Source organism: Urocitellus parryii, chromosome 10 (genome assembly GCF_045843805.1).
Source record: "Urocitellus parryii isolate mUroPar1 chromosome 10, mUroPar1.hap1, whole genome shotgun sequence".
NCBI lineage: Eukaryota > Metazoa > Chordata > Mammalia > Rodentia > Sciuridae > Urocitellus > Urocitellus parryii.
In genome coordinates this window covers 88,874,030-88,889,534 of record NC_135540.1, presented here as the reverse complement: position 1 = coordinate 88,889,534, position 15,505 = coordinate 88,874,030, and the positions used below count along the sequence as shown (strand labels likewise).

Below are 15,505 nucleotides of genomic sequence, written 5' to 3'. Positions count from 1 at the left end.
AAATTTTTAACTAATGACCTTCATCTAGCAATGTTCTCCTTTGAGAAATTCTTAAATTTCAATGCTAATTTTAACTCTAATCAACTTGTGCTCTTATAAAGCTGTTCTCCCCACCCCCGCCCCATGCCTTTTTCTTTCTTTCTTTCTTTCTTCTTTTTTTTTTTTTTTGGTATCAGGGATTGAACCCAGGGGTGCTTAGCCACTCAGCCACATCCCCAGCCCTTTTTATCTATTTATTTTGAGATAGGTCTTACCAAATTGCTTAGGGTCTTGCTAAGTTGCTTCAGCCTCCCCAGTCACTAGGATTACAAATTGTATGCCACCACACCCAGCTTTTGCATGGCTTTTTACAAAATAAAAATTGATTTCTTTGTTCTCTGAATCTTAATTCTAGCCTTTTGAAATATACCGCCTAGATTATCACAATTTTTGGAATGACAAAGTATTTTTGACAAAGAATAAATGACAAAGAATAAATTCTGTCATAAAAATGAAATTTAAAAGCGTTCCATACACTGGCATATCATATCCCTTTAAAATTCAATTAAAACAAGGACACTGTTTAAGTAAGCAAGAAAAATTGTTTTTTTTTAAGTATATACAAAATCAACCCCCAGCCAAAAAAAAAATTACTGATCATGTTGTTTATAATTACATGTTGCAGAAATAGGTAAATCTGAAAATTTTTGTCCTACAGTGTTGTATCTCTAAAAATAAAGACGGGACATGGAAGCTTTTCTGTAAACGACATGCCTGCAAAAGGGCTGGGGATATAGTGGCGGAGTGTGCTGGCCTGGCATGTGTGGGGCCTTGCATTGAATACTCAGTGCTGAAAAAACAAAACAGTCCAAACAATAAACAAAAAAATCTCACCAATTACCAAATATTTTAGGCTTGGAAGGCCACATGGTTTCTGTTCCAACTATTCGATCTTGTCATAGTGTGAAATCAATCATATAATATGCAAACAAATGGGGCATGGCTGTGTTTCAATAAAATTTTATCTATAAACACTGAAATTCAAATCACATATTATTCTTTCTAAAAACAATTTTTAGCAAGGTACGCTGTGCACCTGTAGTGCTTTTCAGAAAATGTCTCTCTGAAACTGCACACTCAATGGAAGAGGACAACTTTCCCCAATAGAGGAGGACTGTTCCTCAGTTGAGGGTATATGGAGTAGCTGTGCTTCCCTGGTAGAATCTCCACACAAGCTCTCAGGGAAAGCTGAGGTAGAAGGACCATTTTAGCCCAGGATGGACAACAAAGCATGACTCCATTTAAATAAATATAGGGATAGTAAGTAAATAAATAAATTTTAAAAATGTGAAAACAGGCAATAGGCCAAATTTGGCCCACAGGCCATTGTGTGTCAATCTCTCACATGAATTTTCTTTCATTACTTGAAATGCACATAATAAAAACACAATAACTCTAAATCCAACTGGGTATCCTAGATTAGATTCTACAAAAGAAAAAAGATATTAATGGAAAAACTGGTGAAATCTGTAGTCTAGTTAGTAGTACTGTACCGATATTCTGGGAAAGGTACCATGTTTATATAAGGTGTTTACATGCCAGGAGCAATGGAGCACACCTGTAATCCCAATGACTCAGGAGGCTAAGGCAGGATGATTACAAATTTCAGTGTAGCCTCAGTAACTTAAGACCCTCAAAATAAAATAAAAAGGACTGGTGGTGTGGCTCAGTGGTAGTCTCTGCATTCAATTCTCAGTAAACAAGCATACACACACAGACACACACACACACACAATTTCTTAGATCTTTATTTACGTGCAGGAAGCTAGAGGAATTATATAAGAATTCTATTATAAATCCAAAAAAATTTGAAGTAAAAACTTCTTTAAAAAATAGCTTAAAATCACAGGATTTTAGATCCTCCATAAATTATAAATATCAGTGTTGTCTGATAGAACTTTCTGTGACAATGGAAATGCTCTACATCTCTGCAGCAGTCCAATGTGGGAGCACTGGCCACAAGTACTTATTAGGCCTTTGAAATATTACTAGCTTGATTAAGAGGATGAATTTTTAAATTTATTTAATTTTCATTAATTTAAATTTAAATAGCACATATGGCTATTATTAGGCTATTTATTAGGCTATTATTAGACTGTTTAGCCCTACATTTTCCCATTATTTTAGAAACAAAACTGAAGGAAAAATGAAACCAAATTTTAAAAATTTCTTGTTAGCTAAAGGTTTTTGAAATAAAAGTTTTGGCAGCATTACCTTATTAATTCGAACACAAGAGACTTTTTTTTTGAGAGAGAGAGAAAAATTGACCTGATAAACTTATATATGGGAAATTCAAGATAAAATCTACTATAGTTTTCAAAGGCTTAAAAAAAAATACCAGTATGCTAGACACACACAACACAACAGCATTTGATTTAATTGAATAAAACAATCTTGTTTGATTGCAGCTCAGTGATAGAGTACTTGAGATATTGGGTTAAATCACCAGCATCCAGAAAGAAAACAAACATTAACAACTATAACCTCTATCCACATAGCCTAGCCATAGAATTGAAATATTATAAAATGATCAAGAGTTTTCTACCACCTCGGTGAGTAGCTGCAGAATGTCAGAAAATAGAAACTCACCTGAGGGACTTGGAGCAGGTCTCTGTAATGGTGGTCTAAAACCTGGAGCTTTGGAAGTATCAGACTGATGTAAAGGATCTGAATTTGGCAAATATGAAGACTTTCCTGATAGCATAGATTCTGGTGTTGACTGAGATGAAACAACAGATCCTCCCCAGAAGGCATGAGCAGAAGTAGGGTTGTTTTCAAACAATGTGCTAAAGGGCCCAAATGGTAAGGGGGCACTGAAATTGGGAGCAATAGGCTTATTTGCTGGATGTACTGAATTCTGACAAGCACTTTGTGTACTTAAGGTTGAAGGTAGTTGGACAGAGGAGGGAACACTGTGAGGTCTTTTGATATGATTGACACTGAGAACTGCAACAGATGAATTCTGCACTGGAGCTGGATTCTTGTGAGGAGCACTTGTGCCATGAGAGGGTGGTCTAATAGCAGGGGTTTCCATTTTAGGAGGTTGGGAGCATCCCATTTGTGTCTGAGGCATAGGGTAAGTCACTGGGGCAGTAGAAGGCACCGCCACTGGAGCAGAACTTGTTGTTGCTAAAGGAGGAACAGTCATTCTAACTTCCGGGGGAGGAACCTGAGACTGCTGAAGAGGTGGTCTTGGCTCCTGGGAAACAGATCCCGGAGGCTGTTGCTGAGTAGAATGAACTGATGAACTCCCAGAAGAACTGCTGCTGTTTGGAGGTCTATTGTTTGCTGTTTCTACTACTGGTGGACTACCTGCTTCCTGTTCGGAGGAAGATGCCCCTTTATTTGGAGATGCTGATCCACAATCCAAAGGGCTGTTTCTAGAAATCCCTCCTGGCTGGGCTGGTGGTGATGGGGAAGATGGGGATGATACTGGATAGTGTTCTTTGGCAGTAGGCATAGGATATGTGGCATTTGTGGGTGCAGTGCTGTTGTTGCTTGCTGTGGTTGTGACTGTTGTGGTGGTGGCATTGGATGTCTTCACAACTGTGACAAAAAGCTGCCTTCTGACAGAAGGTGAACTTGGACTACCATTTGTAGATGTACCAGGCACCGTTGAAGCTGATGAACTGGTTGTAGTTGTTGGACTTGAAGTTAAAGAACCTGCTGAATTCACCTGAGAACCACTGCTATTCTGATTGCTATGGCGAGGCACCATGTGAGGCTTAGGCGAGTTAGTAGCTCTGGCAGGGCTCAAAGGCCTGACAGGAAAAGGACCCCAAGTGGATTGAGCTGGTGGAAAAGTACCTCCAAAGTGGGTCATGGGCAACCGTGGTGGACGGATCTGCTGGAAAGTCTGAGCAGCAAGCAAAGCATGTGCAAACTGTGGAGGAGGATATGCTAATGGAAGAGAAACTGGAAAACCAGGCCTCACATTATTCACTGGGTTTTTAATGGTTTTGTGAGTAGATGCAGAAGAAATTGCAGGCACAGTGAGTGCTGTGGCAGTTTGAGATGTTGATGACAGAGCTACAGTCGTCATTTTAATTCCCATTAAGGAACTGTTAGCAGCAGTGGTGGTAGGTGCTGATGACCCTATTTTGGAATTTGCTGAGGAGCTTTTCAAACGATTCTTTGGAATAAGTTCATCAATTTCTTTGTCGGGATCCTTGATGAGAGCATTGATCAACTGAGTTGCCTGTCTTGTTGATTCAGTGCCACCCCTGTATGTTGACCAAAACAAAATTATTAGGTCTAATTTTTTCTATTTACTAATAATATTAAAGTCTACATGCAATTAATATACATATATACAAAACAGATAAAAGCTAAAAAGTAATCTTCTGACCAAAGTATTTTCCAAATAAAGCAATAAACTGTTCTGAATTAATACTATATGTATCAGAGGAATGAGTGATTTATTTATTTTTATTATTATGTTTGTAAGTTTTAAGTGGACACAATGCCTTTATTTTTATTTATTTATTTTTATTTGGGGCTAAGGATCGAACCCAGTGCCTCACCCATACTAGGTGAACACTCTACCACTGAGCCACAATGCCAGCCCTGATTGAATTATTTGTAAAAATTGATTTTAATAGTGTTTCCTTAGACTAAGAAATCATTTTCCCACTGTAAAATACATTATGGTTCGGAAAACTCGTGCATATAAAAGTCTATGTAAGCTGTATGATCAGTACTATAAATAATACAAGAGGGGCAAGGGCTGTAGATCAGGAGTAGAGTCTGCTCAGCATATGAAAAGTCCTGGATTTGATCCCTAGCACTGCAAAAATAAATAACTAAAAGTAACACATGGAAAACAATCCAACTAAGAAAATAGGTGTTGGGGATGTACCTCGCGGTAGAGCACTTGCTTAGCACATTTTAGGCCCTGGGTTCAATTTCCAGTAATGCCCCCCCCCCCAACAAAAGTCTTTCTTTTAAATCCTGGTATCTGAGATGACTAAGATGACCTCATTTACTATACATTCACTAGTAGTTTCTCTGTTAGTAGGATAATTATTATAATCCCTCTGGGAAAGGATCTCAAAAACGAGTGAGGACTACAGAAATCAGTATGGAGATTACTAAAAGAATAGGAATGGACACCATATGTCCCAGTCATGCCTCTCCTTGGTATTTATAGAAAAGAAATAAAGTCAGCATACTCTAGTGATATAGCATATCCATATTTACAGCAGTGCAATTCACAATGCTCAAGTTAGGAACTAGCCATTACAACAATGGATTAATTTAAAAAGGCAAATTAAAAATAAATAAATAAGTATGATAGATACACAATGGAGTTTTTTTCAGCTATAAAGAAAAACAAAATTATGTCACTTGCAGGAAAATGGATGGTACTTGAAAGCATTATATTTATGTCAGATTCAGCAAGTCAAGGGCCATGTTTTCTCTTCTATGTGGAAACTAAAGAAAACGGGGAAAAATATGGGGGGAACTTGTGAAATTAAAAGGGAGATCACTAGAATATAGAGAATGGAGATGAGGGAGAAGAGTGGAAGGGGGATATTTAGGGAATGAAACTGAACCAAATTATATTATGTACAAATGACGACTATAATAACATCAAGCCCTAATGTTGTATGTTAAGGGAAACATTTGATTGTAATGAAAGTTTTAAAGAAACCTAAGGAAGAAGCTATCCAGAAAGAGTATCTGTTTCCCTCTTTAGTCAGGGCAAAGTTATGGCTACCCAACTATTCCAGCAGAGGGAAAATAAGAAGAAAGAAGGATGAGTAAAAAACAGAGATGGTTAACTACCTGCTTATTTTATAAGTACATTACAACTATTGGCCCTATGATACACTGCAAAAGTACATCTGCCTCCCACAAGCAAATTTGTAACAGCCATCACAAAACATGAAACTCTTTCAAAGGAACTTGGATTTACTTTAAAGTAATCTAATATAGCTAAATACACCCTATTGTTTCTTAGAATATTGTTTTTTTTATTTTAAAGCTATTCAGACACAGACATATTCTGAGTTATTTAAGATAAGTGTACTATTAAACACAAAGTTCCAATAAAAACTTAAATGGTTCTATTTCATTAAGCTATAGTATGATAAAACAGAAAGAAAGAAAGAAAGAAAGAAAGAAAGAAAACATAAGAGATAAATTTTGCCTTATAGTTATTATTCGATCTCCTGTCTTGTCTTTCTGTTTATCAATATCTATATGTGCACCAGTGAACTCCCGAATAGCGTTGATATTACAGCCTCCTCTTCCAATCACTCTGGATATTACAGTTGATGGAACAGATACTTTCTTTGACCTGTTTACAAGTTGCAAAAGTAAATAAATTAAGATAAATCATTAATATCAGTGTCTGTAATTAAAATAAAGGGAAAGAGTATTAATAAAATGTTTTTCTGCAGAAAATAGATTACCCTTAAATAAGTCTTTTATATCTACTCTTACTCCAGATGAATATATTAAAAGGCAACTAGCAATGACAGACAGCTTTACCTAAGCTTCCCATCTTGTTATCAAAGACTTTTGGCTTTCTTGACTCTCACATAACTATGTAGTCATGCATCGTGCTAATGTAAATACCAATAGTAAATATGACAGACTAGGATTCCTGTCCACATATACTGACTGTACAGACCTCAAATAAGAAAAACCCAATACCACATCATGAGTGTCCTTATAAGGCATCATAGAGATAAATGAGTCTGGGCATCTAATCTCAAGAGTCAAGAAAGGCCTCTTGTGGGTTCCTTTTAGTCTTTTACTCATTCTTTCTTTCACACTTTTATGACTAAAAAGAATGACATTAATTCTGTGTGTCTCTGTATTCTCCTAGATGCATTAAAACAATATCCACAAGCACAGAAACTAGAAAAGAATATTTAGTAATGTTAGGAAAAAGAAATCTATTTTTTTTAAGAAAAGCAATATCCATTTAACACTTGCTGACATTATATTTTAATTTTAAATAGGTTCTATAAAGGTGGATATAAATTCCTGACAAATCAATTAAAAAGTGCTTCCAAGAGAAACAGTATAATTCTCAACCAAGGGAAACAGTCAATTATGTTTCAATGAACAAATAAATTATTTATAGCCTATTAAATATTAAGTTGCCATATTTTAAAAGAGATATGATCTGCTATACATACATTTGACTAAGTTCCTTGACAATTCTTTTTATTTCCCTAAAGAGCATGAAATCAGCCAGTGATCATTATTTCCTAGTCAGTTAAATATTTCTTAGTATACACAGGTATATACATAGAAACACTGAACTAAAAGTCTTCCTTTGTATAGAGAACACTGATACTGACACTTCAGTTACTTCAAAATAGAGGGTATAATCCCAAATCCTGGGATTATATACATGTGCCACCACACCTGGCCTTCTTCAATTTTTTAAGTATTAAAGTGCAAAAAAGGCCAAAAAAAAAAAAAACCACCTTTTTAAGTTTTTAAATTTTAATCTGAAAGATGGCAAGGTTGTCTTCTTGCACCATGAGTGTGTTTGCACCTTTGGGAATAGTAGGAAGAATTTAACTATAAATAACACTTCGCTGTAATTCACAGCAAATTAAACGAATGAGAAAAAATAAAAAGAATAACTCACCTTCTTACAACTTCTTTCCATCCTTCTTCTCTCTTTTGCCCACGTTTAGGACTTGCTACTGTTAACTTCCCATTTGGAGAGGAAAGAGGAGATGGACCAGATTTCGTGCAAGTGGACAGAGAATTACTGGTCCCTTCATTAATAGTCTCTGACAATCTTTAACAGAAGGAGGGAAAGTATTTTAAATACAGATACAGAATTTTTAAATGATAAAGGTAGTAGTCTACTACATAATTTTATTATTTATTTTTAGATTAAATAAGGTAAACAAACAGAACCCTTTTTCACTGCTTCTTAATGTTTTAACATACAATATGTAGAGCCAATTTTAAGAAGATATATAGGGGACAAATTTACCAGAACTGAGTTACAATAACCCCTGTAAAAACATAATACATGGGTTAAGTTTAAAAACAAAGAAGATATTTCATAGTAAAAATGATCTGATCCTATTATTACAAAATCTAAAAACCAGCTTAGTTTTCAATTGAAAATGTGCCTCTATTAGCACAAGGAAAAATTCTTAGTTAACAAGTTGTGAATTCACTTTTTCTACCAACACATTCAGCAGTAAAGTGTTATAAAAAATAAAAATTAAAAATGGAACTAACTTTATTGAAGTCTTGCCAGAAACAGATTTTCTTTCTTCCTTTGGAAACGTAACAAGTACAGATGGCTGCTTCTTGCTGGACACAGTGGTGGTGACCACAGCTGGTGAATGATTGTCACTCTTCCGGCTACTGTTGCTATTACTACTTTCATCACTGCAGCTAGAAATTCTCATGTTATCACTGTCTCCACTCTCACTCGTACTGCTGCTCTTGGACTCTCCATTCACCTTTTCTGGTTGACTGTATGAAATTGGTAGTGGATCATCAAATATAATTTGAACATTTTCTGGAGTAATTTTATTTTTCCTGTTTTTTCTCTTTGAACTGGTTGTAGTTATGGTATTATTTCTTTTACCATGGGAACCTGCTAAAGTTGTCCAGGTTGCAGATATACCTATGGTTGTAGTGGTTGTGGCACTTGGAGGCTCGGTCAAGACTTCAGGCTCTTCTGTGAAAGCAGCAATAGTGAATTAGCAAGTTCTATTTAGCCTTAAGCACTTTAATAAAAACAAAGAGTAAAAACCCAGGAGTTATTTCATTACTATTGGACATTATTCCAGAATGTGTTGGTAATGAGGAGGATATGATTGATCTATGCCCCTAATTAACTACTCAAAGCATAAAAGGTAGTGCCAGATGTGGTGGAGCACATGCCTATAATGCCAGCAGCTCAAGAGTCTGAGGCAGAAGGATCACCAAATTCAAGGCCATCTTGGACACTTTAGTATAATTCTTTCCCCCCAGAAAACAAAAACAAAAAGTTGGGCATAGTTGTACAACTTTTTGGTTCAGCAACTTAGGAGACTAAGGGAGAAGGATGACAAGTTTGAGGACAGCTTCAGTAACTTAGTGAGATACTGTCTCAAAATACATAAATTAAAAAAAGATTGAGATGTAGTTCAATGGTAGAGAGCATCCCTGGGTTCAGTCCTCCATAGCAGAGGACGAAAAATTGTTAACAGGTAGTTATGAGGGTTACTTTTACTTTGGGGATTATTTGGGAAATATGAATGTGTACCATGTGTACATATCACATACCTATTAAACTTCTTAGGTATAATAATGTTATTATGGCTATAAATGTTCTTTCTATGGGAAATACTCAAGTATTTAAGGATGATTTCATATAATATGTATAGCTGACATGCATATTGCTCAAAAAGAAAAAAAGATAAAACATGTGCCAAAATGTTTTAAGAATTCGGGTAAAATACAGGTGTGTTGATCATACTAATACTTTTTTCCCCCTTTCTTTCCTTTTTTGGTATTGGGAATTGAATCCAAGGGCATTTTACCACTAAGCTACATCCCCAGTCCTTTTTAAATTTTATTTATTTATTTTTTTATTTTGAGTCACAGTCTTCACTAAGTTGCCCTGGCTGGCCTTGAATTTGCAATGATCCTCCTTGCCTCAGCCTGCCAAGTTGCTGGGATTACAGGCAAACATGAGCTATTGTGCCTGACCATCATATTAATCCTTAAAATTCTCTATAGTCTGAACATTTTTAAAATAAAAGGATGGAGGAAGGGTAAAGGCGCATGCACATGCACACAGCATGCAAAACATTTGATTGATTTAGTGCCAAATGTTCATTCCCACAATTCTTCTATCTCAAATAATCTTTCAACTAAAATGTAGTTAAAAACAATCTTCTTGTTTGAGGAAATCTGAATATGATCTGGACTGTAGATAATATTATGGGATTTTTTAGGAATTATAAATAATATTTCATAATTATAAGCGAATATCATTTTAAAGATGTACACTAAAATATTTTCCAGTGAAATGCCATTTGTCTTCAGTTTACTTCCAACTAGATCAAATATATGTACATATTTAGAGATGAAAGGATAAAGCAAATAAGGTAAAATGTTAACAATTCTGTAAACTCAGGTAGAGGGTCTCTAGGTGTTCATTTTATGTCATTGAATACTGCTTTATCACAAGGGATCAGAGATACCTAAAATTCAAAGACAATTAGTTCAATTCATTGTTTGATTTAAGTATTTCAACCTGTGTGTAGGTTTGAAATTGATCATAATTTAAAAATTAGGAAGCTGGGTGTAGTGGTGCACAACTGTAGTCCTAACTACTAACCCTCCTAGAGGCTGAGCAGGCAGATGACTTGAGTCTAGGAATTAAAGACAAGTGTGAGCAACACAGTAAAACCAAAACCAAAACCAAAACCAAGCTGGGGAGGAAGTCAATAAATGAAAAAAGCAAGCTGAAGTGCCTGTAATCCCAGCTACTCTGGAGGCTAAGGCAGGAGGCTTACCAGTTCTAGGCCAGTCTCTAGAACTTAGTGAGACTCTGTCTCAAATGTAAAAAATAACACAGGCTAGAGATATAGTTCAGTGGTATAACACTCTTGGGTTCAGTCCTCAATCCTATCAAACAAAACCAAAAACCAATTAAATTTTTGTAGAGAAAATACCTTCAACTTTAAGTTTTTCTTTTTCTTGAGCAGCTTGGAGTTCAAAGTTTTCTTTATTTTTGGCTTCAATTTCTTCTAGTTTTCTTCTTTGTTCTTCCTTTTTCTTTCTTCTCTTTTCTTTTCTCTTTTCTCTTTTGGCCGCCAAAGCCAGCCTTCGACTTTCTTCCCTTAACTGTTAAAGGATCAATAAAACAGAAATACAACACAGAAATTAAATCTGGAAAAAAGTTGTCTCGGAATACTGCTTTATCACAAGGGTACAGAGATACTTAAAATTCAAAGTCAACTAGTTCAATTCATTGTTTGATGTAAGTAATATTCAAACTACTCTAGAGATCATATTTTTTAAATGGTAAGGTCAAATCAAGAATGAGACACAATCTCACCTTTATTTTTTGTTTCTGGTACTTTGGATTGAACTCAGGGCACTTTATCCATGAGCTAAATCCCCACAAGGCTGGCCTTGAAACTACAAGATTCTCTTTGCCTAAACCTCCTGAGTTATCAGGATTGTAGGTGTATGCTGCTGCATCGAAGCAGATTTTTTAATAAAGTCTTGCCTTGTTGCCCAGGCTGATCTCAAATTTATGGGTTCAGAGCTTCTCCTGCCTTAACAACACCCCAGGATATAGAGAAGAGTTTAAATGTGAAAATTGGATTCGATCTAAAATCAACTGGTCCAGATGTAGGTGAAAGTGGTAGGGTCTGAGTAAGTCACAATATGAGTTTATGGCTGGATCTTAGGTATACAAGTACCTTAGGGATTAAACAGTTCAGTCTGAGGGGGCTGCTTCTCTGGTCACAAAAACTCCAGCCTAGATTATCGTATTTTAGAGTTTTATCATATTTTAAAAGTTTGAGGTATTTACTCTTGATTTCTAATTTTTTTTAATGTTAAGGCTTGTGTTCTGATAATCTGGTATATCTTACCCTTTGTGCTCACCAATGAGTGGGACAAAAATTCAGAGGTCTAAGGAAGACTATTTTGGAGAAGATCCCAAGCTAGGATTACAAAGGAACACAGAACTTCCTTAAACCAAGCAGAAATAAGAAGTGTGGATTGAAAGATGCAGATTTAAGAGGCATTATAAGTATGCAGGTGATAGGTGAAACTAATAAATTAAATGAGGTCACTAGAGAGAAAAAGTTACAACTTTATATATGTGTGTTTATGTACCGATAGAGAATGAGTGTGTTGAGGGAGCAAGTATCCAGTATTTAAGAGAGCAAATGAGATTTATAGAAGGCATAATCAGGTGAGAGAAGGAAGGTGTGGTTAACATGGGCAAACACTGCAAAGAGGTCAGTGTGAATACAAAGTGAAAAGAAGTAATACAATTTGGCAGTTAAGATGACATTGGTGACTTCCACTTAAGCCAGTTCAGTAGAGCAGAAGACAAATAGGAACAAACACAGTTGTTCCTCATTATCTAAAGGGGAATGACAATCCAGGATCCATGAGGATACCAAAATCTGCAGATGCTCAAAAATCATTACATAAAATGGCTTTCTTTGTTTGGTACTGAGAACTAAATGCAAAGATGATGTATCACTGAAGCACATCCCCAGACATTTTTATTTATTTATTTTTTAAAATATTTTTTAGTTGTCAATGGACCTTTATTTATTTATATGTGGTACTGAGAATCGAACCCAGTGTCTCACACTTGCTAGGCAAGTGGCCTACCACTGAGCCAAAACCCCATGTCCTTTTTTATTTTTTTGAGACAGGATCTCACTAAGTTCCTGAGGCTGGCATCCTTGGCTACAAAGTGGTCTTTGTACTATTTAAGTATTTGCATATCATCTATCCACATCTTCTCCTATAACTTAAATCATCTCTAATTACTTATAGTACCTAATACAATGTAAATGCTATGTTATTAGTTGTTTTAGGGAATAATGACAACAACAACAAAACAAGTAGTTGGGCCTAAGCCTATAGTCTACTCAAGAGGCTATAATAGGAGGCTACTCAGAAGGCTAAGAGAGCAGAACTATTTGGGCCTCAGGAGTTTAGGCAGGGTTAACCTAGGCAGCATAGGTAGACCTTGTCTGTTGGGGAAGGAAAAAAAAAAAAAAAAGTGGTAGGGTTGTGTGGATTGGATGTAAAGCTCAATGGTGGAATAAATGCTTAGTATGCCTTAGGTTCAATTCCCAGCACAAAAAATAAACAACAAAAAAAGAAGATAAAGGAATAGATGTTAAAGATTGATACAAAACCCCAAAGATATCAGCTGTAATAACTAAACAATGATAACTCAAGTCTAGAAAAACAAGAAAATGGTTAGAAATTCAGTCTTCATCCTATGTTTTCTCATAAGATATGTGCGTATATATATATCGGTATATACACACAGAAAGACAAACCTCATTTCACTTACAGAGTAAACACATGTAGGGGAGGGTAGTGGCTTAAGACAAGAAAAAAAAAATCAAGTTGGAGAAATAATCTCACTGTGGAATAAGAAAAGGTACTAACCCAATTGGTCATTCTTAACTCAATGTTTAGGAGATTAAATTACATACGAGAGTTAAACTTTTGAAGATGAGAATTTGAAGATTTAGGGAGCAGCAATAAAGGCTAAGGAAATACCATTCACAAATTTGGTATAAAAAAAAAGTTAATGGGGAGGGGGCAGTTTAACCATGTGAGAGAAAAGACTAAGGAAAGATAAGAAAATCTGAATATTTAGAATTTCCCATGAAGTCAATGAAGAGGCATTGATGGTTTTTGAAGACAGGTAAAGCAATATGATGTACATATTTAGAATACTGTGTGGAACTGGAATTTACATTGGAGAAGGTGAACAATGTGAAAGATTGAAAAGTAAAGGTATTTACACAGAAAGACTATAAAATGTCAGATGAGAAATGATAACTCAAATAAGAAATGGAACAGAAGGCACAAAAAGAGACAGCCAAAGCTAAATAAAAGGAGATGATAATACTGAAACAACTGATATGCAGAAGGTTTAATATGGCAAGCATTATTCTAGTCATTTTTTTTCTTTTGAAAGTTTGTTTTGTTTTTTATTTCGGGTACTTGGGACTCTCTAAGCGACTACTGAAAGAATACAGGTAAGAGACTATATATTAATGATTTGGACTAGGGAAATAAGTGGTAAAAACTGGTTCAAGAGTTTTGTATATAGTTTTAGGCACAAGCCACAAGACTTTCAATCAAAACAGAGGAGGCAGAGGAATCAAAGATGATGTAAAGATTTTTGGTCTGTGCAATTAGAAGATAGTTATAGGTTTCTGGTAGACAAAGATCTGGAGTTCATATTTGGACATATAAATTTCAGATGTTAAATTAAGTACCAAAATGGACATAATAAGTAGCTAGCTAGATATGACATTGGAGTTTAAAGAAGAGGTCTGGGCTGAAGATAAAAATATGAAATCAGCTATTATATATTTAAAGTTAGGAGGTAGAAAAAATGAATAAAGATGATAAGGACATAATGAACTAAGAACCTTTTCAATTAAAAGGTAGATGACAAGAGGAATCAGTAGAAGACATACAGAAAGAATATCCATATAGGTAGGTGAAAAGCCAAGAGCAAGAAATGGCACAGAAGCCCAGAAAAGAGAGTATATCAAATTTTATTAGCATCAGTAAGATAAGGATGGAGAAGTAACTATTGAATTTTGCAACATGCAATCCAATGGAAACCATTAACACAATTTTTGTGGAGTTGTAGGAGTGAGAACCTGGCAGAACTAGATTCAAGAGAAAGGAATAATTTGAGATAGCCAAAATAGGTGACTCTTTTTAGGAGAATGTACCTACAAGGGGAGACAGAGAAATAGGTCTGTAGCTTAAAGGTGAGGCAAAATGAGAGTCAAAAGAAGGATTTTTTAAGACTTGAGAAATAAGCTGTGTGTGATGTTTCATGCCTGTAACTGGGAGATTGAAAAGGGAGGATTTTAAGTTCAAGACTGGTGTGTGCAACTTGGTAAGACCCTGTCTTAAAATAGAAATAAAATAGGGTGGAGATGTAGCTCTGTAGGAGACAGCTTGTCTAGTATGCATGAGACTCTAGGTTCAATTCCAGTACTTCAAAGAAAAAAAGGAGAAATAAGCTTGTACGCTGATAGGTATGATCCAGGAAAGGGAGAAAATAATACAGAAGAAAGAAGAGAACTGCAACAACAATGTTGTTGAGTAGGAGAAACCAGATTGAATATAGTAAACAAATAGAGGGGCTGGTTATGAAGTTTAACAAATCACTGGTAGGAAGTATATATAGTAGAAAACCTAAATATTAATGGGTGGATAGAAAGAGGAAAGTCTTCTGAAGTTTTCTTCTGATGCTTTGATTTTTTGACTAATGTATGATACAAACTCATTTATTAAAGGCAAAGGAGGTGATGAAGTCTGAGGATAAAGGAGAAAAATTTACCCAGGTAAGTAGAGACTAAATTAAGTCAAGGGGATATAGAATTTTAATTACTTGGTTAACACTGAATGGCTTGGAAAATATAGCAGTCATCCCCTGTTTTATGTGTGGGACTGGTTCTTGCAGTTTCTCAACCCTCCAGATACCAAAATCCTAGATGTTCAAGTTCTTTCTATAAAATGACAAAATATTTGTATCTAACATAATACAATGTAAATCAATTTGAACAGGTGTTTTACTGTATTTTTATTTATTTTATTCTTTTTTGCCCCCTTTTTCTTTTCACTATATTTTTAGAGGAAATAATAAGAAAAATGTATGCACAATACAACCCAGAAGCAATTTCCAGGTATTTCTCACCACAATTGGTTGAATCCTCAGATCCAGAACCCACAAATACAG

General features: G+C 35.4%; 1 protein-coding gene across 6 annotated transcripts in view; it reads right to left on the bottom strand.

The window, feature by feature from the left end:
- Ankrd17 (ankyrin repeat domain 17) overlaps positions 1-15,505 on the bottom strand; it is a 149,375-nt gene that overhangs the window by 11,730 nt on the left and 122,140 nt on the right. For 5 of the 6 annotated variants that reach the window (XM_026402588.2, XM_026402590.2, XM_026402593.2 and 2 more), the window contains 5 exons: positions 10,698-10,869; positions 8,263-8,710; positions 7,652-7,807; positions 6,191-6,340; positions 2,629-4,262 (listed from right to left, as the gene is read on the bottom strand). In XM_026402588.2, coding sequence (XP_026258373.1) covers positions 2,629-4,262; positions 6,191-6,340; positions 7,652-7,807; positions 8,263-8,710; positions 10,698-10,869 — 2,560 coding nt within the window. The remainder of the gene's footprint in view (positions 1-2,628; positions 4,263-6,190; positions 6,341-7,651; positions 7,808-8,262; positions 8,711-10,697; positions 10,870-15,505) is intronic. The other variant, XM_077803458.1, reaches the window with a different exon arrangement.